Source organism: Pomacea canaliculata, linkage group LG3 (assembly GCF_003073045.1).
Source record: "Pomacea canaliculata isolate SZHN2017 linkage group LG3, ASM307304v1, whole genome shotgun sequence".
NCBI lineage: Eukaryota > Metazoa > Mollusca > Gastropoda > Architaenioglossa > Ampullariidae > Pomacea > Pomacea canaliculata.
In genome coordinates, this window is record NC_037592.1 from 27,370,498 (window position 1) to 27,394,185 (window position 23,688).

Here is a 23,688-nt window from a genome sequence, read left to right on the forward strand (position 1 = left end):
CTTGCGTAATCAGCAGCGAATAGAAGGTGGCACCCATAAAAACCAGGACAAAACGCCACCGGAAAAAAATAAGATCGAGGGTCTCTGTATTTTCAACCTTAGTCGATTTTCTTAGGTTTTTTTTTTTTTTAGTTCGGAGTTTTCTGAATTCTCTCTGGCAATTTTTTTTTGGGTCTATTCTGATCAGTATACAGGAGATATTCTCGGTCTCCAATAAGTATTCCAGCTTGTCAACCTCTCCGTAAGCGCTGTGGCCTCATGGGAGAAGGTCCACGGTGAGGGTCAGATTGTGGCAGTAGAAAGGGTTTTTGTAAAGGGACTTTGGGGTTTCCACTTCTGTGACGGTGGTGACCAGTGATAACGATGAAGGTGTTAGCAGTGGTAGTGTTGAGGTTGTTACCAACTAGACACTGACGATATATATACTCATAAGTGGATTACATTGCTCCATCTCTTAAGAATACAGACATCCCGTGTAATACTATAATTCTTTAAATTTTTTTAAACACATTTGTATGACCATAATACTCTGAATCAATGCACAACCTTACACAATCAGTTTCGTTTTATGTTCTCAGGAATGTTTTTACCCTAATTTTACTAGCTTTATCTATGTATTTGGCTGCATAAATAATATCTTCATTCCTTAATGTCAGTGTCAACATTTCCAATACACTCTTTGTGTTAGATGTTTGTTGGAAACTATATTTTTACAAATGGTTTTGTATGCTTCACAAGCTTAAAGAAAGTGAACTTCAGAGAGACTTGGGCGGCTTGCATTTTTACATAAAATTTTAGGTCTGTATCACATGTCAGGGAATATAAAATTATAAGGTCTTGAAGCGAATAAACTGTAAAATGATGTTGCCTCATATATTCCTTGTGATTTTTGCGAGCATCAGCAGCAGACACTGTGGCCAGCAGTTGCAGAGTGGTGGCATGAGCATCAACATATAACTCTTTCATTAAGGAAATCAGTTTATTAGCTTCTTTATCAAAAAAAAACAAAACAAAACAAAAAACAACAGACTACACATGGCACTGAATTCTCAGGAAAGTGGTCTTTTGCAGCTGTGACTTGTTCATGGAATTTAGATATACACATTTAGAGTGCACATCTTTCAGAGCAGTTGCTCATATGCTACTCTTCTGTATACTAGGAACATTTTATGAACTATATATGTAGTCAGATAGAATGAAGAAAGATTATCTTTGGGGTTGTGCTTCCCTCTGCCAAAATTTTCTGGCAAAAGCACGAGCTGTCTTACCCCTTTGGGCACAGTGGTCTGGTCTGTAGATACTGAAATTGAATGCTACAAACTTGACTAGATGGAATTCTTCGTTTTATCTTTTAGGCATGTTATACTTAATTGCTAGTCTGTAAAAAATTGATTCATTTGGTTTGAGTAAGATAACCCAAGCCACACCCACCCATCGTTTGCTCTTTAGACAGCTGTGCTAGAGCTGTGGCCAGTTTGTATGAGTGATTAAGACAGTCTAGTTTCTCCTTTCCTTGTTGACAATCAGGGTATGGGTTTGACGTTTTTATATTGAAATAGTTATTTGTAGCTATTTGTGAATTTCCTTTCCTTCTTTCAATAAAATGACTGCACTTGTGAGGAGAGATGGTTTTTTTTTTCATTATATTAGATTTATCCAAGTTCACAGTCAGTTTTAATCTGTCAGTTTTTTGTTGAAGCATATTCATTCGATTTGGTGGGGAGAGAAGGAGAAAGAACTAGGTGTTAGAAGTAGCTCCAAGACTATTCTCACGAGCGTTGTTACTCTAGATTGGCTGTATTCTATATTCTGGAATACCTTTACCGTGCCAAAAATATGCGAAGACGTCGAGGAAAAGAGACCTGGCCATGTTTTGGCCATTTTATTTTAATATCTCCTTTTCACTCTATGTAATCCCATTAAGGCAGCCCTGGTCTTCAATTTCTTGCAGAGCATCTTAGGGTGCAATCACTCATCCGCTAAGCTGCACTAGTTTGGGAGTCTCTTGGCGTTTTCAAATCTTTCATTCTGCATCCTCTCAGTTTCTTTCATATTTTCCTCTTTGGAAAAAATATTCGCCAAAGCAATGCAAAGAGGAGAGCAAATGTGCTGTCATATGCTGAGCGAAGTAGGTTTCGATGGAAAAAGACCAGTCGCGCGTAATGAGATCTTTTACTGATTCTGTGAGCTTCTGGATGTCACAGCAATTGTGTCTGCCTGGAACGAGCATAGGTCAGTGGAACGAGGGGGATGACAAGAAGGGCGGGGAAAGGCCTGTCCTTTAGCTGAAGTTCTTGACAACATCTAGCAGTAGGGGCTAACCTGACAAAGAGTGAGGATCGAAGAAAGGAAAATTCACATGTAGCATAGCCACCGCCTGCACCTTTATGGGCGGTTGGTCAGTACCACTCCTTCAAACATGCAGTGGAAGTGTTTTCGCAACTCACCTCTCCTCCCGAACGTTTCATATTCTGTTCATTACAGCAGAAAGTTGTTGAGCATGCCGGTTCATGGCTATGTCGCCCTGCGGGTCCTCTCTAGCTGCATGCAGGTCTTTACGACTTGTCAAGTCAACATGATGGCCACGCGAGGACTTTTGTGACCGCAGGCAACGACATTGCACGCAATCTTGGGCGTCTCAACGGATTTACATTTATAACGCCTCAACGACTGTGGAAGAGGCATTGGTGCTTGGGTGTGTGCAGCCGTGCATGGATGTGTGTGAAGGGGTTGGTGAGAGGTGTACTTGTGCGGGCACATCTGTGAGGACACATTCATCGGTGTTGGTGGTCACTATCCCAACCTTCAGAATTTTTTTTTTTGAAAAGGGGGTTCCCCACCCTACTCCATCCCCAACTTCGCGGAAGTGTAATTGATAGTCTTGACTCTTGCCTGTGATTGATTTTTGCAAAATCGCACCCGTTTCTTCACGAGATCTGAACAAGAGCAGCCGACTGTTAATGCGCCCATTGGCTGGAAAGTCCATCCTCCCTCGCTCTCTCTCTCTCTGCCCCTCAGTTTCAGTTTGGCTGAGCATAGAAATATTTGTGGCTGTCTGTTTTCATTTATTTGCCTAGCATGTGGTGATATTGATCTTTTGGCTCCAAGTCGGGAGGACGTGGTTTACAGAAAGGGCCTTTTTTTGACTATGTGTGTAGAATTATGCTGGATAATATAACAACTAGAGCTCCATATTATTTTTGCGAAAAAGGAGAAAGGGAGCCCAACACTATCTCTGCAAGAAACCGCATCAGTACATTCATTTGAGCATGTGATGGTGATGGTGGTGGTCTCGGTTATGTGAGAGCGACAAAAACAGCACATTCCTGAATTGGTGCAGGCGGTTTATTTTGGGAGATGCCTGGTGTGCACGTTGGCTGTACTTACCACGGACGTGTGTAGGTGGACTGATGACTGTCTGCCGAGACCAACGCTTAGCCTCTTGAGAAATTCTCCGCTGTTAGTCTCGACTAGCTGAAACCATGGATGTGACTAAACCGGAAGCTTTACACACACCAGCCTCGTTCTAGTAGTTAACTGACACACACACACCAAAAAAACCCCAAAAAAAACAAAAAAAAAAAAAAAAAAAAAAACAAAGTCAGCAAGCAGTCCATTAATACAAGTTCGTAATATTTACGATTGTTGTCTCTTGGTAATACCATCGCACGCTTTATGTTGTCCTTGTACACTATATCGAGCTTTTATTTATTTGCAAGTCTGATGTTCTCCTCCCTTCCTCTGCTTTTCCACCTCAGCCGTCAACCACCACACACACTCCGGCACGTCGGGCGCCTACGCAGATAGGTAAAGTCGGTTTCTATGGCTTTGTGCAAGATAAAAAAGCGACTGGTGTATTGTAGTTCGGACTACCTGGAGATCATACAAATCGCGGTCTGTATGATCTCTGTTTTCCCTTGAGCTTTGATGTACACCACAAAGGGCCGCGGAGCGTAAGCGCTGCACGAAGTTTTGCTGTATGGCGAGACAACCTGGACGGCAGGGTGTGCAGACCAGAGATCATTCAGCAGGAGATTCAGCTATATATGCTGTGAAATATTGATAACGCCTCGCATAATACAGACATATATGCTGTGACGTGGCGGTGATATGGAACGTGCAGCGCGCGAGCACACACGCAAACAAACATCTACGCACACACAACTGCTAGACCAGTTCCGTCTCCACACCTTTCTGAGCGATAGCCATCGAAAAAAGTTTTTTTGGGGGGTGGGTTGGGTTGGAGTAATGATCAGTATAATTAATTGCAGCTGGGTCACTCATTGATCTGTACAAAATGGACGGTCTGCCCTTTCCGTGGATTTTTACGATTTGCGAATTCCCACGTCGGCAATGCTAATTAATTATGTCCTGTTTGATTTTCTTGCACAAGGGAGGTGTCACATGAAGTGCATTTCCACCGTTCTGTTTGTTTCGGAATACGAGCCTGAAAATATAAGCGTGTCTCTAGTTTGTGTTGCTGCAAAGGTTGTTTATGAGAAGTTCCCGAAAAATATTAATCTTATAAATAAAGCGGCGTGAGACTACACCACGTCTATGCATGGGCATGTGTGTTTGTGCAATCCTAACCACGTTTTGCAGTAATATTCCTTTTATTGACGGAAAGGTCGTAGACTATGTTTGAATTATGTATTTTGTCCATGAATACCTCTAAATTTAATGTTCGTATTACCCGTTACATGATATTTTGGGTGTCTGCCATGGAAAATCGGCGTAAAATAAATGTCAAAGTGTTTGACAAAATTAACCCGGGCAGCACCCTGCTAGGGACAAAGTGCCACAGCTTGCTGGTGGAAAATTACTGGCGGTAGGCACATAAATATGGCCGGTTGTACAATAACTGTCTGGTCACATTACCTGGTCACAGAATCACGCAGTGGAAAATATGTTTTCGGGCGCGAATGGAAGTGTTGTTTTGGTCGATGTGTTTTGATTGATAACCAACGGTTTTGTGAGTGGATTTTCAACGGACAGAAGAACTTTGCCGAACCATTTAACAGGACAGAAACGGGAAGAAATTGTTAAGCTTCTTCTTCTTTTCTTCTCTTCTTCTGCTTCTTCTTCAGTTCGTATTGATTAGTGTCGTTAAAGCTTTCTTATAAAGCAGCACGAAGCGAGTTTCTTTGTTCATCCCAAAAGGTCAGGTCTCATTTCAAAGCACTTAGCATTTTTATGTCATACGAGCACGCGAACAGTCTCCCTTCTTTCATCCTTGTCGCATCCAAAGCACGTATCAGTTCACTTCCTGAAACTCAAAAAGAGAATCGATCCTCACTCACTCTTTTCTGTGCAGCTGGCTGACGCTGGCAAAGCACCACTTAAACTTATCTAAAAATTGGAGGGAGGACCTTGTGCGCTCTTTATTCTTTCCTTTTCATATTCCTCCGAGTAATTCTCGCGTTCTGTGCCTACCCCAAGCTATTTTCTCTCTCTCACACACTGTATTCGATGTCGAATAGCATCTGACTGCGAGAATATTACTAATTGTATTGTCTGCAATCGAAGAGGCGGGTCGAGGGAATTGACGGGAAGATGTTTCCGATAGGGAGGAGGAGAAGAGAAATAGTCAGGAACGTGTTCTTAAGGTAGTCGTGGCTGGCCTGGGCGAAAAGCCGCAAATGTTATTGGGCACCGGGAGACTGGAAACAGGGTGGCGGTGGCAACGTCTGGAAGGGTATCATTGGAGTCGACTGCTTAGTCCAGCGGTCAGCGGGCTTAACGACCATTCCTCGGTTTGATGCTCACTAAGTTGGCAGGTCGGCGGAAGAGAGGCCGAGAGGAGAAGGGGCTTTATGGCGCCTGCTTGTTCCACCGAAGCCCCGCAGCTAGAATGGCCAAGACGTCTTCTCTCAGCCAGCCGAAGTGTTCATAGATTGTACCGCGCCCTAAACAATTGACACAAGACTCGGGGAAATGGGTTTGCAGGTATGTTGTGTATCGCTGACGAAAGTGTAGTAGAAACATTGGTCAACATCAAGATGCAAAGAAGCCGAGTTTTTGCATTCGTTGTCGTCGGGGAGTGAGGTGTTGGATGCCTTTTTTTTTTGCAAATATTTTTGTAAGACAATCTGATTTGGTTCGTTTTAGTAGGAAAATGCTTCCACCTAGAGGTGAGTTCGCATTATTGGGGGTGGGGATGGGGGGAGAGGGAGGCGAAGTCAGCAGGAATACCCGGGGAAAAAAAACCCGACGGCCAGCCCTGCGAACAGGTGTCACGTACATTGAAGGTCCGAGACGAGATCTGAACCCAAGGCAGTGGTGACAAGCAAGTGTTTAACCACTACCCCTCTCCTCTTCCTATATGTCTTACATAACTTCCTCAACCTTTTGTGGAGTCAAGTATCATTCCTGAGAGACAGTTTGGAGGAAGTTTGCTTAGCTACACGAGTAAACTAGCACACAACCGTGTTTGGACACTAATGCTTTAACCGCTTAACCTTTCCGCCTTCCTACAGAGTACATAAGCGATCTCCAGAACAAAATATTAGCTTTTTTAAAAGAAGAAAAAGACAAAGGAGGGGAAGAGGAAAAAAAAATCGCTTAACATTTTTGTGCAAAAATAGTGCCACGCATTTATTGTCTAACTGCATTCCATCAATTGCACTTAAAAAAAGGAAAAAGAAAAATGTTTGACACTATTTAACATGTGTAGTGCACCGATCATCATTAAAGCTGGGAGAATCATCTGTACCTCCAACAAATTGTGGCAGAAAGGGGTACAGGGTGTGCGGTCATTGGTTGCATTTTTGTGATAAACATTTAAGCGAACGAGCGTGATGAACGCAATGCCACTAGGGAAGGGGGTGAAGCAATAGGGGCCGGACAAAAGCCATTTTTCACGTCGGACCCAACTTTTTTCCCGCCATCTAAAAGAAACCCTTCAGGGCTCATTGATCTCGGAGCTCCGTCCTCCTGTAATTTCGCGCTATGGGTTTTTTTATGAGCTAAATTTCACCTCTTGTTTTCTTTAGATTCCAGTGTGAACATTTTCTTTTCTGTCTTGGTCGTTTGCAGAAGTCGCAAAGACTCGTTCTATGATTACTGAACTGATTTCAGTTCACAAAACTGGCAGGCTTTCAATCGGGTGGGAATGTTTCCTTTGGGAAAGCGGTCTTTGAGAGATGGTCGGTCTGGAGATCGGCTGTCTGTTCTTAGGACTGTCTGTCCTTAAGAGTCGTCTTTAGAATCAACTTCCAGACGCAAGAAGTTGCCATGAGGGGCAGTCTGAAGAAGTGCATTACGCAGTGCATGGCTTTTTTCCACAAGAAGTGAAAGACTTGGAGAAGCAGCTTTCTTCGGGGCAGAGAGAGTGAGTGTTGACTTGTTGATGGAGATGATGGTTAAAAAAAGAGCTATTTCAATTTTATGAAAAGGGCTTTAACGGTTAGGTGCTTGAAAATCGGATTGCCCTCCTTAGTTATCCAACAAAACAGTCACCCATCTTTCACTTTCTCCTGTCACCCCTCCACTCCTGAAACGTTGTGTGGAGGAAACATCCGCTGCTTAACTGTTAGTGGATAAAATCGACAGGAAAAGTATATTTCCCCACACGCTGCCTACTTCATGTAGATAACTCAGGTTCACCTTATCCTCAGATAGGACTCCTTTACCTGTTCATTAGTTACAAGTCCAGTTTGGTATCTTTACTAGGTGAAGATGTGTTCCTCTAACCATTCCTTCCGAAAATTTTTCTATGGATCCCGAAACTCCGCTGTGTTTTGATAAGGAGGCGGCGCCATGCCAAACAAAGAGAGGAACCGTGTTGTGAAACAGCATCTTTCCCGTTCTCCAGTTCTGGGCTGTGCTAAAACAAACCATGCAAGCAGCAAGACGGATCCCTGCTGTCTCAGTTTTTGTTTTTCGTTTTTGTTTTTGATACCACGTGCCTGACGTTCTCTGAAAAGCGTCAGCTTTGAAGTGTTTTCGTTTAGTTTAAAAAAAAAAAATTTCAAAGGCAGACGCTATGCGCTCCTCCAGGATAAACCAGGAATGCTGAGCTGCTAAGCGCAGTAAACTGGTGTCGAGACTAGTCTGGGGCAGCTTCGTTCAATGAGTAAACACTTATTTTCTTGTGTTAGTCCGGAGCCACAAGATTATTACTCTGCCTGCCCTCCCATACGTCAGTTCATGATCTGCCGCAGCAACCGCTGATCGTTAAAAGGCATTTCCTCCCACCCAATCGAGTCCCTTCCGCTGCTGGCCTCCCTACCTACCGATTAACTCAAGGCATTTTTGTTTTTAGCTGTGGACTGTTCAGAATGATGGATGTGTACGTAAAATCTATAAAGTTTGGTGCTTAATGTAAGCGGCAGCTTTTTTTTTTAAGTTAAGGAAGCCGAGTAAATTAATTTCTCCTCTTGTGCACTTAACAGTTCAGGAGCTATGGGATTTTTTCCCCCCGTTTTATTTCTTTTTCGTCGTCTTGTTAATAATAATAAATGAAAATTTATAAAGCGCATACTCACATTCCTAAGGAGCATGCTCTTAGCTCTTAAGAACAAGAACGAAACATGGACAGTATACAAGAGACAAGGAAACGAACAAATAGCATGTGAACTATGCAAGAATCAACTACATTCTAAGCGAAGATTAAAATCAAATACAGAAAACACAAAGAGGAACCAAACAACAAGAGCTGAGAGTAACATGATGTTGCGAAAGAAAGGGTGTGTAAAAGGAAATGCATGATAAATGTATATGTAATGTAAATGCATCATGGGAAAGGTTGTTAGGAGTAATGTTTACGGAAGATGTGTGTTTTCAGTGCACGTTTAAAGGATTCAGTAGTGGGTAGGTGGCGGATATGGAAAGGGAGAGAGGTCCATTGTTTCGCTGCACAATAACTAAACATCCTGTGTACATATGTTGTTTTGGGGACAGGAAGAGTTAGGAGACGATCATCAGACGAGGAGCTGGACATAAGGAAAGAGCAGTTCATAGAAATAATCAGGGCAGGTGCCAGCAAAGAAATTAAAACACAGCATGGACAGTTTGTACTGGATGACAGAACGGATGGGAAGCCAGTGTAGAAAACGAAGGAGAAGGGTGGGGTGGTCCCGTTCCTTGGCTCTAAGCACCAGACATGCTGCAGACTTCTGTACTTTCTGGAGTACTTTTCTTCCAGTGTATCTCGCACTACCCATGGAGTTATTCTTCCGTGCAGCCTGGAAACCTTTCGTAGAAAAGCTTAGCATTTCGTTTGCTAGTCCATTTTTCAGTCGCGTTCTCCCAGCGGTCCTCTGGAGGACACTCCCGCCCTCTCACCCTTCTCTTCCTCCCCATCGCCATCATCTCCAACTGTTGGCAGATTTGGGATTTTTGCAGGCATCCGTTCTTGAATTTTATCCCGGAGATGCGAGCACTTTACTGACGTCCTTGCGCGCACTACGGAAGTAATCGATTTCCACAGTCCACCCCCACTGTCCTCCTCCCTCTCACCTAAGATGCTGAAATCGGTGGCAGTCTTTTGTTTTTCATTTGCATATTCTAGCCCCAAGCGCGCGCACACGCGCTCTTAGTGCGTCCGTTTGGTGTTCAGGTAGAGCTGTCTTTGAATCCGTGTCCTTCTGGTGAGATGTTTCCCATGATGCAGTGGTCGATGATCCGAGTCGTTTGGCTGGCTGCAGGTCTAACCTGCAGATGTCAGGTATCGCACGGCTTTATCTGTGGTTCTCGTTTAATGAATTTGAACCTGACACTCCGATCTGAATTAGTGTCGATGTCTCCTCCCGTCTCCCAGAATCATCTCCTGCAACAACTAGAAAGTATGGTTCTTTTGAATCGTCTTCTTCATCGTCGTCTTCCTCTCTCTCTTAGGCATGACTTTCATTGGGAATTATCATCATACTGTTTCTCTCAAACTTGCCTTTAAACGTGTGACATTATCACCTAATTTTATTTATTATTCGTTTCTCTAATATGACTTTTCATATGTCCATTTCTTTATCATCATTATCTTCTTCGTCCTTTCCCGCTCTATCAAGCGTGGCGTTTATTTGCAATTCTTCCCTCTCCTCCTTCGTGCTTTCTTTCTCTCTGATTTGCTTTGCTGTTCATGGCTAACATGTTGTGCATTTCAACTAGTTGATGCAGCAAAAGACTTGTGATTCAGCTTTAGTGGCCTGTCTGTGGTCCGCACTCCGCAAGCCGAGCAATCTCCCAGCAGACGAGGTCTCAATGTTGTACAGGGTTGGTAATCCATGGATTGATCTCAATCAAGCGGACTGGTCGAAATGTGAGCTGACAGAAATCCCCGGTGCTGTTTGTTCTTATCCTTCTCAAGCGACTCTCCTTGGAAAGTCTAATGAGACTTCTGCCTTTTTGTTTTTTCCTCGTCCCATGTGTGTGTGTGCTTGGCTGCTTGCATTTCGATTTTTAAAAAAAAAACCCATAGATTTCTAAGATGCAAGAGATTGTTGGATTTTCTTTTTTACATTTTCTGATAAAGCTGACATTTGATGGCATTTTAGCATTGTAGTTGATTTTTAAAGGGATACGGGAAAGGCGGGGAGAAGAAGAAAAAAAAAAGAGGTTTGTTTGACTATCCCAAGCACCAATAGCGACTGGAAAAGAAACAAAATCAGAGGACTCGATCGAGTTCTGGAGCAGGCTAGACACAAATATTGATAAACTTTATTTGCCAAGCCTCTTCTGCCGCGGTGATTAGCAGAACTCAAGAGGACAGCTTTCTGTGGTCGAAGTTTGCTGACAGCCGAAGGTCTCGTGTGTACTGAGGTCTCCAGCAGCCACGACTTGCGTGAATGGCCATATCAAGGCTGCTGAAGGATGGAAGCGGCTAATCAACTTACTAGACGGCAGTCTTCGCGCATCCACCGAGATTAACTCTTTTGATGGTAGAACTAACTTGCACGGTTCGTGATTTGTTTCTTTAGTTTCTTTACCAACGGCGAAGCTTTTTCAGACTTCTCGGCACCAACTTCGCTGTCTTGAGGTCTTCGCTTCAGAGCTGACAGAAAATGGCGGTATGATCTGTTGAGGTGGTGCCAGTTGTAAGTTGCTGAATTGGACAGCATTGCTTGGCCAGAACATTTCCCGAATGCAGAAATATTCTGACTTTGGGAAATACTTATCAGCTTCACCATTAGAAAGGCGCTTATTATATACCAGGCATCTTTGATAGAGTATTCTGTGAAGGTGCGTAACAAGCAGGGATGGGAAGGGTGGGGAGTAAAGTGTATTTCACTCCTGAAAGAAGCTCTTTTAACAGGAACAATATGTACAAATCATGGCATTCTGGTCGTTTGGAAGTTGGAACTTCTTTGTGAAACCTGCGTTAAGAATCCGAATCTTGGCAAAAAGCAAGTATCGTCCACGTTAGAATAACTTAAACAAGACTCTGCGCCAGAGTTTGTTAGGTGAAATAATAAAAAAAAAACACGATCTGTGGAGCACAAGGCAGCGAAGATGCCCCTTTAACACTTTTGATGCACGTGGAAGGTGACGATGCGTACTATGTTATATGACTCCTGGCGGAGGGAATTCAATTGCCGTCGTGCAAGAGGTTAACGAGATTTCGACCGCGGACTGGCGGTGTCCGCATGCTAGCGTCCCCATGCTCAAAGGCACGCTCTTTGCACGAGAGCAGGCACTACGTCTTAACGCCGTCACGTAGAGCGGAAGCGCGCTTCGTGAGCGCGAGAGTGAAGGAGAGAGAGAGCAGCGTGTAGGATGCACCAAACTTGCTGCACATGAATGAAAATACAGTTTTCAGATAATGGGTGGCTCATTGCCAGTGCATTCATGGCATCGCGCCGAAACGTAGCTATTATCGTCCCTAGTCGATGAAATTCACGTGTGCCTCTTACTTGGATTATTGTCGTCATGCATTACTCTGATTTAGTATCTGGCCGTAGGGGCGTGTAAAGCGGACTTCTCTCGCTGACTTCGCTTTTTTACCTCCTTAACGTAAATGCTTCACTTTAAAAAAATGGTTTGCATTCTGCATTAGTCGTATTATCTTAATGTCCTTTTCCAGTCTATCCCGTTCGTTCCCCTTACTCTTCATCCTCCTATCTTCCTCAGTGGCGTAGGAAGATGCTCGCTTATTCTTCCTTTTTTTCTTTTTTTAATGTGGATGGGTGGGACTCCATGCTGACAGTGAACGACGCTCACACTCGCAGATCACGAAAAAGAGAAGGGAATGCCTGAGTGCAGCCCTGCACACACGCGCACGTACATGGTGGTAGCATCACATGCTGCTTTCAGTATTAAAAGACACAGTAACACTTAAAAAGAAACAAAACTCATTAAAAAAATGACACCCGGTTATCACAATCATAAGAAATTAAGTAATACTCAGAATAGATAAACTTTATAATCATATCAATCACATTCAAGGTTAGCAAATCAGTGTGCCAAAAAAAAAAAGTCTCTTATTTGATTAATCGCTTTGTTTTTCAGTAGTGTGTTTCTTTTTGATCAAGGACTGGATTAAAAAGCATAACTTTTGCTTATTCTGTTACCCTTGTTTTAATGTGTTAGGTTTATTTGGCTAACCCTAGCTACAACTTAACAGCACGCATATCAGCGAAGAGTCCTGTCGATCTTAAGCATATCCAGATGCTTACTGTGATAAATTAGTTTTTAAGATAAGGAATTATTCAACATAAGGATAAAAGGTCATCCTAGATAAAACCCTTGTATTTATCATTCCTTGTATGAAGAGACTGCGATCGTTATTTTGGCGGTGTTAGAGCGAAATGAAGGAATTAGTTTGCCCTGGCACATCTCACCTATTACAGGCGTTTATGCAAATTGCTGTCGCTGTAAGCCTTGGTACCTGACCTGCAAGCTTGCACCTTTCTCCAACTCACAAACGTGGGCACACGCCACTTATTCCCTACCCATCTATCCCCAACCTCTACCGGCGTTCACACTTCTCTCTCTTCTCCCTTCCCTCTCTTTTTCACACACCCACGATCTAACCCTGTTATGTCTGGTCTCCTCACTCAGGGAGTTTTAACATTGCCCTCAAATAACATTGCTGGCACAGTCAGGACCTGGAAAGACCAGGACAGCTCTGCTCGTGACAGTCCGCTGTGCGGTGGCAGAAGCAGTTTCCATTTGCGTTCCACCGCACAGGTTGATGTCAGAAAACGGCCGAGAAGACATTTGTTGTTTTTATAAAGATTTGATTTGTGAGTGCGTAAGGTTGCATGCGCCTGTTCATTCAGTTTTCTTTCCTCTTCATGCTGTTCCCGACATGTTTTGTGCATTATTGATTCATTTCGAACTTGCACGTCCATTAGACCCCTGTCTAAAAAGCATTAGTTGCAATCGCTTTTGCCGTTTATCATAATTATATTAATTTCAAAGGAAAAAAAGTGGCTAGTCCGATTTATAGGTGGTGATCATGAATTTGGATTTGCAACATTTGTATAAATGGTGTAAGATTCAGTCTTTTACATTGTGTTTGTCTGTGTTCTCTTTATGATTGATGCCTGCCAGTCTGTTGTAGCTGCTGATGACAGTATTTGCTTGTGCACAGGATATGTGCCTGTAAAGAATATTTTTGGAGAATTGAGGTTTAGGTCACAACCTCAGGATGTCTTCGACTGTGGCTAAATCATGTCCTTATGGATTGAAAGGAATTCAATATTTCCATAAGCCAATATCAATAAAACTGATAAAGAAGTGAGCGAGGGGTGTACAGATGAAATAATGGAAATTTAATGGCTGAGACACTGTGTCCTGTCCATTAGTAATAATAATATTTCATTTAACAAAAAATTGAACGAAAGAAGTACGAATGTTAAAAATGTTTTAAATTACCTTGAAAGTCTGCCTTTTCTGTGTCACTCTCTCTACCTCTGTCTCTCTCTCACACACATGTACAGAGAAGATAAGCGTGTACAGATTTCTTTTTGACATACATTTTGTATTGCTCTCTCTCCATATATTAGAAAATATGTCATTCTGTGCCTCACTGTCTCTGTTGCTTATCTTCTTTGTAGGGTCTAATTTAACAAATACTCCAGTGATTCTGTATACATCTCTAATTTCAGTGAGCCCAGCGCTGAAAACATCCGGTGCCAGAAGTGCCTGGAGAAGGGTCACTGGACGTACCAGTGCTCTGGCAAACGAAAATACGTGCATCGGCCCTCACGAACCACGGAGATGATAAAGCGGTTCAAAGAGGATGAAGAAAAGGCCAAACTGGAGCTGGTGTAAGTTAACAGTCAAAAACCTTACTCCTGCACATTTACACAAGCAGATACACTTGTATGCACTGTATATCTTTTGTCAATATTGCTAATGGCAACAGATTTCCTCTAGATGGGTAGATGACTAGTGAGAAACTGAAATACAAGTTTGTATTTGATGTTTTTACTGCTTTGCAGAGCAAAGACAAGTACTATACTGGAAAAAAAGAAAAAGAAGTAAGATAGCGTCACCCCAACGTGTTTTCTTGCAGTATCACCATTTAAGTCAGCACTTTCATAGATGTCATCACCATTATCGCCACAACCTTTCTTTCTTTTAATGCTTCTGCTGCTAAATATTCCTTTATTCAATTTATGATTGTTTTGATAAAAGGAAAACATTTTCTGTGATGACATTGTTATACAACTTTCAACGTCACATTTTATCACATATCACACAAATCATTAAAATTGTTGTTAGGATGATGAGAATATTGGATATAGTTTTGCATGTATTTTTATTTTTTACTCTATAATTTTTACACAGGTCAGATGGAGAAGATTCATCTTCAGATTCTGACAGCAATTCAAGTTCATCGGATTCTGATTCTGACAGCAGCAGTTCATCCTCATCCTCAAGCTCATCATCTTCATCCAGTGCGGGAGAGTCTGACAGTGAATCAGATTCCACAGATAGCTCCACTTCCTCATCCTCATCCTCTTCCTCATCCTCCGAGTCAGAGGATGAAGAGAAATCAAAGTCAAAGCGCAAAAACGACGCAGCCAGAAGAGAAATGACTGAAGAGCATTGTTGTTATGACTGAGTGCTGACAGTGAGAAAGTTGCATGAGGTCTAAACTGAAGAAAACAAATATATTGAAATGAATGAAATCAGAAATGGATGCATGCTGTTTGCCAGGAACTGGATTGACCTGAAAATATGTGATGAATGTTGCACAGTGGAGTGGAGGATGTAAGTAGGACAACAATGTTGAAGATATTGAGTGGTTTATTTTAAAGGAAATATATATTGCAATTCTAAACAAACATTTAAACAAATGATATATTTCTTTTATTATATTCTACGCAAATTTTAACAGCATGCAAGTCTCAGTGTTGCCTTTAAATGTTTTCATCTGCAATGTTGCACAGCTGTTGATTTTTAGATTAAATAACCAAGTAAAAAAAATGATTTAATTCCACACTTGTTAGCTACTAACGTTATTTTGACAATTTATCTAATAATTTTTAAGTACTATTATTCATAGTATCTGACAAGATTGTATAATGTGATTTCCATCTCAGCACATCCTAGTGTCTCGGAATTTTTACTGACATTTTGGTGGGTGGAAATTGTTATGTACCAACTGCCATCCATCGTTTTTATGATGTATATATAATGTATGGCGCCAGTGGAGGCTTAAATGTGACCTACAAACTTTTGGGGTTTTCAGTTGAATACCTTTTTAACCTTAAACATATTTCTAAATATACTAATTATAGTGCCATATGAAAATTTACTGATCATAGTCATGTATAAAAAAAAAATTGGAGAGAAAAATTAGGAATTTTATTGCCAATTTTCCTAGATGTTATGGGTTGCAGATATTATTGGGTGGTAAGTTGGTTTCTAGGAAAATGACTAGCACAGAGTAAGGAATAGGAATTGTTAGCAGACTACTAGCAACAGCGACAAAAAAAAATGTTCTCCACAGGGAGATTGCTTTATTCATTCCACTTTTGAAAAAGCTGACCATATTTTTATGATTCAGTACTTTTTAATGGGCTCTGAGGAGGATACATAGGACGGTTACTTCCAGTTTAGAAAACAGGTCAACAGTTCTTCCGACATGGTTGTTCCTGAGTGCTGCATCCAATGACTGCCACAGCAACAGCTTTCCATGTCTGGTTTTCAAGTGTGCCTGCTCATGTTGGTGCCTCTGCCAGGTGTATCTGCATCTGGGTGTTTATAATAAATGGCCACGTTTGTGGCTTATGAAATATATGTTTCCCAGAAAAAAATACTGTATTGTTTTGTTTTTAGCTTTGTCTTTTTCATCATTGCTTCTCATGTCTTCTGGCATCTTCACAGTTCATAACAGGATAGGGATTTAGAGGGAGTCTCAATGTTTACACCTTTCTCCATCCTCAATGTGAATTCAAAATAGCACTTTTTATTTATTTATACACATTAATGTGCTTAAATAGGCAGATGTTTTGCTTTTTTAGCATATCTTCACCTAGTTCAGAACATTATTTGCAGGAACAAGTGGTGCAAGTAAACAGATCAAAATATAGTGTGAAACCTGACCCCTTAATGTTAAAAAAAAATTTTGAATATAGCTTGTTCTGGATTTTACTTGTGATGTTTAGATGCGTTTCACTGATGGGGAAACTGTATAGATATTTTCTTTTTTTTTAGAAGAATGGTTCTTTTTTGTTGTACAAAAAATTCATAGCTTTTTTTTGTTCTTGCTGACTTGTAGAGTTTTGTGTGCTATTTTGACTATTGATGTGTTATATTTTCATCATATTGTTAAAGACCTGTTTAGCTGATAATTTGAATAAAATGTCAAAACTCCATTAACAAAATTCCTAAACTCACAAATTTTGAGTATGTAAATAACTAGAAACTGCATTGTGGATTATGCTGAAGTTACTAAAATCAAGATAATGGTCAATCTTGAGTGTGGTGGACTATTGAGCCAAATGTGTAAACATGCTTGCTAACAAGCGGTGACAAAAAAGCTAATAAAATGTGGGTTAGGAACAGAGGAAAAAACAGAATGCCTTATTATATATGAATAATTATTTGTATCAACATTTTACATAAACATTGTTTTGGATAATAATATTCTAAGACACTTGTGAATGCTTTCAATAATTAAAAATATTTTCTGTCGAAATAAAGAATAAAAGAATGAAAAAAGTTATGTCTTAAGGATGGAAGTAATGAGAGAAGACAGGGAGAATGAAAAGTGTACTCTGCAAGTGAAAACCCTAAGTAGGCATCTTTTTTTAATACAAAAGGAGGCAGAGGGATTTTCCAGATTCATGGAACATTGACATGAACTACTTTTAAAATGTTAAATCAGCAGTCCAAAAAGGGCATTAGTTAGCTAAAAAGTAAGCTTTAGAGGTAGATGTTAACACGCATCTTTCACAATGTTATTGTAACAAAGTCGTTTTCATTAAACCAGAGATCTGTAGAGACAGGATTGGTATCTTCGCGTTCCTCGCTCCGAAGCAGCATTGCGCATGTCAGACCCGAGTACCGGCATCCGAAACATCCGGTGACAGCGTTTTGTGGTGTGTTTGTGCAGTGTTTGGTAATGAACCCTTGCTCGATTTTTTTTAACAAAAGTGAAAAAGCAGTCATGCCTGGTGCTAATTGTGCTGTATATGGGTGCAGTGCATGCAAAGGAAGGAACCGGGGCCTGTCATTTTTTTCCATTCGGCAACGAAAAAAGCAAAATTCCGAATGGGAACAGGCTCTTATTCATTCTGTTAACAGATGCGACAAGAGTTTTAACATTGAAAGGGCGACTATATGCTCTCGGCATTTTGCCCCAGAATGTATCGTCACAACAGGTACGTGTGCATTTTCTTACGGGCTTTTTTTTATATTACGATAGTAATTGTTGAAACAAATGCCTGTTCACTCGACTGTGGACTATGTGTGACTGGCTATTTTAATGTGTGTTGGCAGTGTCCTGTGTAAAATTGACGCTATCACTTCCCCATTTTGCAAAAGTTATCACGTTTAATATATTGGACAAGTAATGTGTATAGCTGACAAAGCATGCTTCAGATTTTTTGCATAGTATTCCATATGATTTCTTTAACATTTATTGGAGTGAATTGTAGCCATGCAATCAGACAAAATATATTGTTGACGACACTGAGGGGACATAAGGCCTAAGCTATTTAAGCCTGACCATACTACTACTACTGCTGCTGCTATCGTTAAGATGCATTATTTTTTTGGTATGTTTTTTATTGATCAGTTTGAGTTTAGGAGTGTATGAATCCATATATATATATATGATATGCAGTACTGTGACTTTGCAAATTGTTCCTTATTTAAGCATAATTACCAATGAATTTCACTCAGCCACAACACTCAGTAAGATTTTCCTTACTTCAGGAAAGATGAATATATAGTCTAACAAAATTTTACTTGCTATTTTTTATTATTTTCTCTGTTGTTGTCAGCTGGTGGAAAACGTTCATTGGTACCAGGCAGCCTGCCAACCTTACTAATACCACCAAGAAGTGTAGAAACTCCAAAGTCTCAACCTAGGAAACCTCCAGTCAGTAGAAACCAAGATTTAGCATGAGAAGTTTTAGGTGTGGGGATGGAGGAGGGGCAAGAAATAATGTGTTTCAGGAGTCTCTGTTTACAGCCAATTCTAATTTATAATTTTTTTCTGGGGTAATCATAAAGCAGCTGGAAAACTGTTCAGTATGCTCCAGCTTGGATATGCTAAAAATAATAATCATAATTATGATGTGTAAGTGTAGTCTATGTATATCATAAAACGCCTGCTGTGTAAAGGTTCTTCAAAATATGCCTATATAGGCAGATATTTTACTATTCAGTTGTGACTACCATCTATACATGTAGATAATAATAAGGAATAATTTATTGTTCATATCAAAGATAGGCAATCATAGCATTCAAGTGTGCAGGTCAAAAGACTGCTTAAGGGCTTTCTTTCTTATTTATTCTGCAGTTATTTGTAACTTTTGAAATTCTTCACTTTTCTTTCAGACGGAGAGACCACCTCCACAGCTGCCAAAGACTGTGGCATATTACACCTTCAGTGAAGTGCGAAAAGCAGCTGAAGAACTACCTCTCCCATGGATCCAAATCAGCAACATGGAGCAAGAGATTGTGGTGGCCACAGTAGAGGATAGTATGGTGAAGTTCAAAGTGAGCATAAAGGCAGACTTTGTGACCACAGTTCAAGTGTATGGTTTTTCAGCACCAAATGAGACTGTAAACATTGAAAATTTGAAGCTTAACACTTTTCTCACAAACCTGAGCTGCAAATGTGTGTGCAAAGGTGTGATCAGTGAACCATTGCAGGAATTTTCTGCCTTACCGAGAAATGACCAAAACCAACTGTATTTCAGACACGTCATATGCACGTCAGTAGGCACACACACATCCACTGTTAGATCCAAATGCTGTGTGTTGTTGACAGAAAATGGACAAATATGTGAACCGTGTCAGTATGTTGAGAGACTGCTCAGAATGAAAGAAAAAAGAGCAATAGCCAGCAAGTCAAGTTGCATCAAGACCAACCATTCTCTTAACCTTCCCAGAGAAAAACTCAAAGATATTCTGAAACAGACGAGGAAGTACAGCAAGGCTGTAGAACAGAAACTAAAGAACTTCCAGAAGACTTTAAACTGTAGAAAGTGTAGAATTAAATAATAAATCCTTGCATAGGTCATTGAAGAATGTACTGGAGAACAAAATCGACTCTATGAACAACCCTTTGACACGTTTGTTCTGGCAAGAGCAACTGAAAGCTTTCAAGATGTAAAGCAAAGCAGGGCATGCACTGGCATCCAATGATGATTAGACTGGCAATACTGCTCCACAGCAGAAGCCCAGCAGCATACGACACACTCAGAAAAACTGGCGTCCTCCAGTTGCCAGGAGAATCAACCCTGCAGGATTACACAAACGTGTTTCAACCATCACCTGGCTTCAGTAGACATATCCTAGATAGCATCATGGAGGCCAGTAAAGACTTTAAGGACAACCAGCGCTTTGTGATTTTGCTTCATGATGAAATGGCTATCAAGTCAGACCTGGTCTTTGATCAGAGGTCTGGTCAGATGGTTGCGTTTATTACTGGTTCAGATGGCACGGCTGAGTTAGCAAGTCATGCCCTAGTCTTTTATGTGGTGGGAGTGAACACATCACTCAGCACAAGCCTGGGTTTCTTTGGCACACATACTGCTACTGCAGATGCAATATATGCATTGTTCTGGAAAGCTATCGGCTTGCTTGAAAGAGTATGCAACTTAAAGGTTATCGCTTCAACCAGCGACAAGGCAACACCCAACCAGCGACTCTATGACATGCATGGGATTGGCAGCGACACCTACAAAACCATAAATTTATTTGCACGAGACAGGGAAGTGTTCTTCACTTCAGATCCACCACACTTGATGAAGACATTACGCAATAACTTGAGTAATTCAGGCTCTGGAAAGAGCACAAGGTACCTCTGGCTCAATGGGAAACACTTACTATGGCAGCATGTGGTTGATGTATATAGTAGAGATTGCAGCCAACAGCTTCGACAGACCACGCTAACACACCAGCATGTGCACCTGACCTCGGCATCAGTGATGAATGTCAAACTTGCTGTTCAAGTCTTGGCGCGCTGGGAGATACCAATCCTGTCCCTACAGATCTCTGATTAACCGAAGATTATTTTCTCGCAAGAAATGTTAGGAACTTTCCAGATAGTTTTTAACTGACTTAGCTTCACAATCATAATTACAACCCATCTTTCAAAACTTCATTTGGCTGCTGGACAGTGCAAACAGCACAGCGATCACGAATATCCCGTCCTTGTAGCGATCAAGCACCTAAGGGATGTAACTTACACTTTGAAACCTTAGACTCCAGCGTTTATTTCCCTTGTTCTATTTAAAAATATAGATATATAAGCCGCTTCAGTACACAGACGGTCCTTTTTAATGGCTCAAAAATGGATAATATAATCGCCACGAGTCATTTGAAGGACATCTGCCAAGACCTGTTCCCTTATGTACAAATTGTACATGCTGTAATAACCAAATTGTTGACTCCAAAAGGACACATCAAAATAAGTTTTCACAAGATAAAATGAAGACATATATTCCAAAGACGCATGCTTAATTCTTTTCACTAAATAAAAGGGAATGCAAAGTCTAATGAGTCGTGCTTATTTTTTTCGTAGAGAAGCTAGAAAGTAGATATCAGTGGAAAAAAAAAAAAAAACCTTCTTCTGACTGATCTAATGTTACAATATAAATCCTAAGCAAGCACAAAAAATGCCTTATAATTATCTACACACAAGTTTTCTTTTAAAAGCTAACTTTCCTACTAAACATCTGTAATAGCAATGTCAAAACATTGTAATTAAACTTCCCATGATGCTTAGCAATCATACACAAATAAAATAGTACTCACCAGTGTCTTTGCACACCAATCTTCATGTCAACTAAACTGCAGTCAACAGAGGCCCAAGATTTCTCCAGAATCTCAAAAATGGTAACTGTTGACTTTACCAGTTTTTCATACTCATCAGGACCGATGGTGACGCCTCCTACATTCAGTTTTGCATCAGCTGCTCCCTTGACCACTGAGGGTCATGGTTTGCATCATCCTGTGCGAGGGAAGGTAGGAGTACACAGTGCTGACTTTTACCATAGTCAGTTTTCCCTAACTGCTTAGCTACACCGACCGATATCTTATTGCACGCGCCGTTGTTACATCGCTGGTGTACATCAATCACAACATGGTCCAATCGTGCAACCCTAATATGAAGATTACACTCTTCGCACTCTGTGCGGTTACTCACAGTTCATCGTCCCTCTTAGGGTTGTCGCTCTCCACATGTCCAGCAAAGTAGAATCCATTAACACAAACACACACACGAAGGCCGTATACACTGACCGTGTCGGTCAGGCGGTTTCCGTGTCACAGGGGAGGTACTCGCGGTGACGTCACGGGGCTCATAGCACGTGCTGCTGGGTGCTGGACCAAAAACGTGGATCACGGAATGGTCCTGGGAGGCGATTCTTCCTTATCCAGAATGGATCCAATTCTTCAGCCCATACAATTAAAACCTGTAACTCGAGCTTGCATATAATACCGTTCTAAACATATATTCTCCAATTCACACACCTTTCTCTCACATGTTTCCAACTTCGAAACCTACGTAAGTACTATCACCATTTCACAAGAAACAGAAAAAGACGTCCTTAATACAATTCCATAAGTATTAACAGAAAAAGATGTCATACCTCGTCTAGGCGAGGTTAATCCAAAAACGGGTCCGTACCCCGCCGCATCCAGCGTGGATGGACACTACCCTGCTGTACACAAATCTCAACTCGGGAGATTTACAACTCGTGACTCGGGTACGTCTTCTTCTCTCGGTATCCAGGCCTGGGTAAATTTCCTCAACTCGTTCCCGCCAAAAACCTACTGGTGAACACATTTTCTGTCACAGTTAACCCTTTCCTATCTACTGTTTTCAGCCATTCAGCCATACATTCAACATACACTTTTAGTCCGTGAGCCGCGAAAGGGTTAAATATTCTGAAAAACACGGGAGGCACGGACTGGTCTAAAGTGTCAGCTTCTTTGGTTACGGTTGTCCGAATTCTCCCACTTCCCAGTGGCATTAACTTTCCTCCCTACCTTACCCCACGCCAGGTGACTACACAACAAACCTAGTGATAATGGAATGGACAACAAATGAGTACATAATGGCCTTCACTTGCCGAATTTATTGTGTCAAGTGAAGCTGTTTGAATTCGCTCACTTTAAAACTTTAAACTAAAGCCAGCCTTTCCTTTCAAGGCAGCAGCCCCCTTTGCCCTAGGGGTCCGGTCAGACATGTCAGCCTGTTATTTATTTTTTTTTTTTTATCTTTTTACTTTGCGTTAGAAATCTACGGAATGCTGATTTCTAACTCTGTTGTACTTGAGAAAATAAATTTAAAGTGGGATTTAAATTGAGGGGGACGGCGGGATAAAGTGTCACCGACCGGTAAGTCTGTTCCTTCTTGTTACAGATGCTGAAGATATTAGTAATACCGATACTTTATTAGTTTTTTTTTCACCGAAAGTCTTATAGTGTTCTAGGATTCTCCATTATCCATCCAAGCGAGGTTGACCGACCATAGCTGCCAGGTCAGTCCATGTAAAACAAGTGGGACTATGCACTCGGTGTAACAGACGACATATTAATAGGCTTTATGGCGACACTTCGCGAATTAACAGAGCGGAAATGGTCATGCGGTTATGGTCCAGCGAACTAATGAGACTGGCTTTGAGCCTGCCACACATGGATGCCGACAAATGGAAGTACTAGGGACTTTTTTTCAATGCGCAAGATAAACTAGTCGTGGTTTTGTCCGCCATGCCCTCTCGCGTGATCAGCTCCACGCGGCGCTCACCTGGCGTGTGCCTCCCCACTGGGAGGAACTGGGACTGTCGGTGCAGCACTAGACACTCAAGTAGTCGGTTAACGGATTTCAAAGGACTTGAGAAGTCACTTTATGGTGTGGCCTTTTGTTTGGCAGGTTGTTGTCGATGGCACTCGCCAAGTTGACGGTTTTCCGGTGGGTTGCGTCCTAAGCATTAGACCGTGACGTGAGCACGATCTCGCACGCAAGCACGCAAACATGCGATAATTGCATAAAGACATATAGTGGAAAGTATTCTTAGACTCATTTTTGCCTTTTAAATCAGAGATAAATAAAGT

General features: G+C 41.4%; 2 protein-coding genes across 3 annotated transcripts in view; both read left to right on the forward strand.

Annotated features, from left to right (window-relative positions):
- LOC112559151 (zinc finger CCHC domain-containing protein 10-like) overlaps positions 1-17,112 on the forward strand; it is a 34,820-nt gene extending 17,708 nt beyond the window's left edge. For both annotated transcript variants that reach the window (XM_025230146.1, XM_025230145.1), the window contains exons 2-4: positions 14,046-14,207; positions 14,382-14,420; positions 14,731-17,112. In XM_025230146.1, coding sequence (XP_025085931.1) covers positions 14,046-14,207; positions 14,382-14,420; positions 14,731-15,007 — 478 coding nt within the window. In that variant the 3' untranslated portion in view covers positions 15,008-17,112. The remainder of the gene's footprint in view (positions 1-14,045; positions 14,208-14,381; positions 14,421-14,730) is intronic.
- Positions 17,113-17,171: 59 nt separating this feature from the next.
- Positions 17,172-21,304, forward strand: LOC112559150. Its single transcript, XM_025230144.1, has 3 exons — positions 17,172-17,774; positions 18,399-18,496; positions 18,958-21,304. The coding sequence occupies exons 1-3, from the start codon at positions 17,327-17,329 to the stop codon at positions 19,624-19,626; spliced, it is 1,215 nt and encodes a 404-aa protein (XP_025085929.1). The 5' UTR covers positions 17,172-17,326; the 3' UTR covers positions 19,627-21,304.
- Positions 21,305-23,688: the final 2,384 nt, after the last annotated feature.

What these genes read in the sequence shown, in the direction of transcription:
- LOC112559150 (XM_025230144.1), top strand. Translation starts at nt 17,327, where the DNA reads ATGTTAACACGCATCTTTCACAATGTTATTGTAACAAAGTCGTTTTCA. An exon ending in AGAATGTATCGTCACAACAG is followed by an intron (nt 17,775 to 18,398) that starts GTACGTGTGCAT and finishes TGTTGTTGTCAG; the next exon opens with CTGGTGGAAAACGTTCATTG. An exon ending in CTCAACCTAGGAAACCTCCA is followed by an intron (nt 18,497 to 18,957) that starts GTCAGTAGAAAC and finishes CTTTTCTTTCAG; the next exon opens with ACGGAGAGACCACCTCCACA.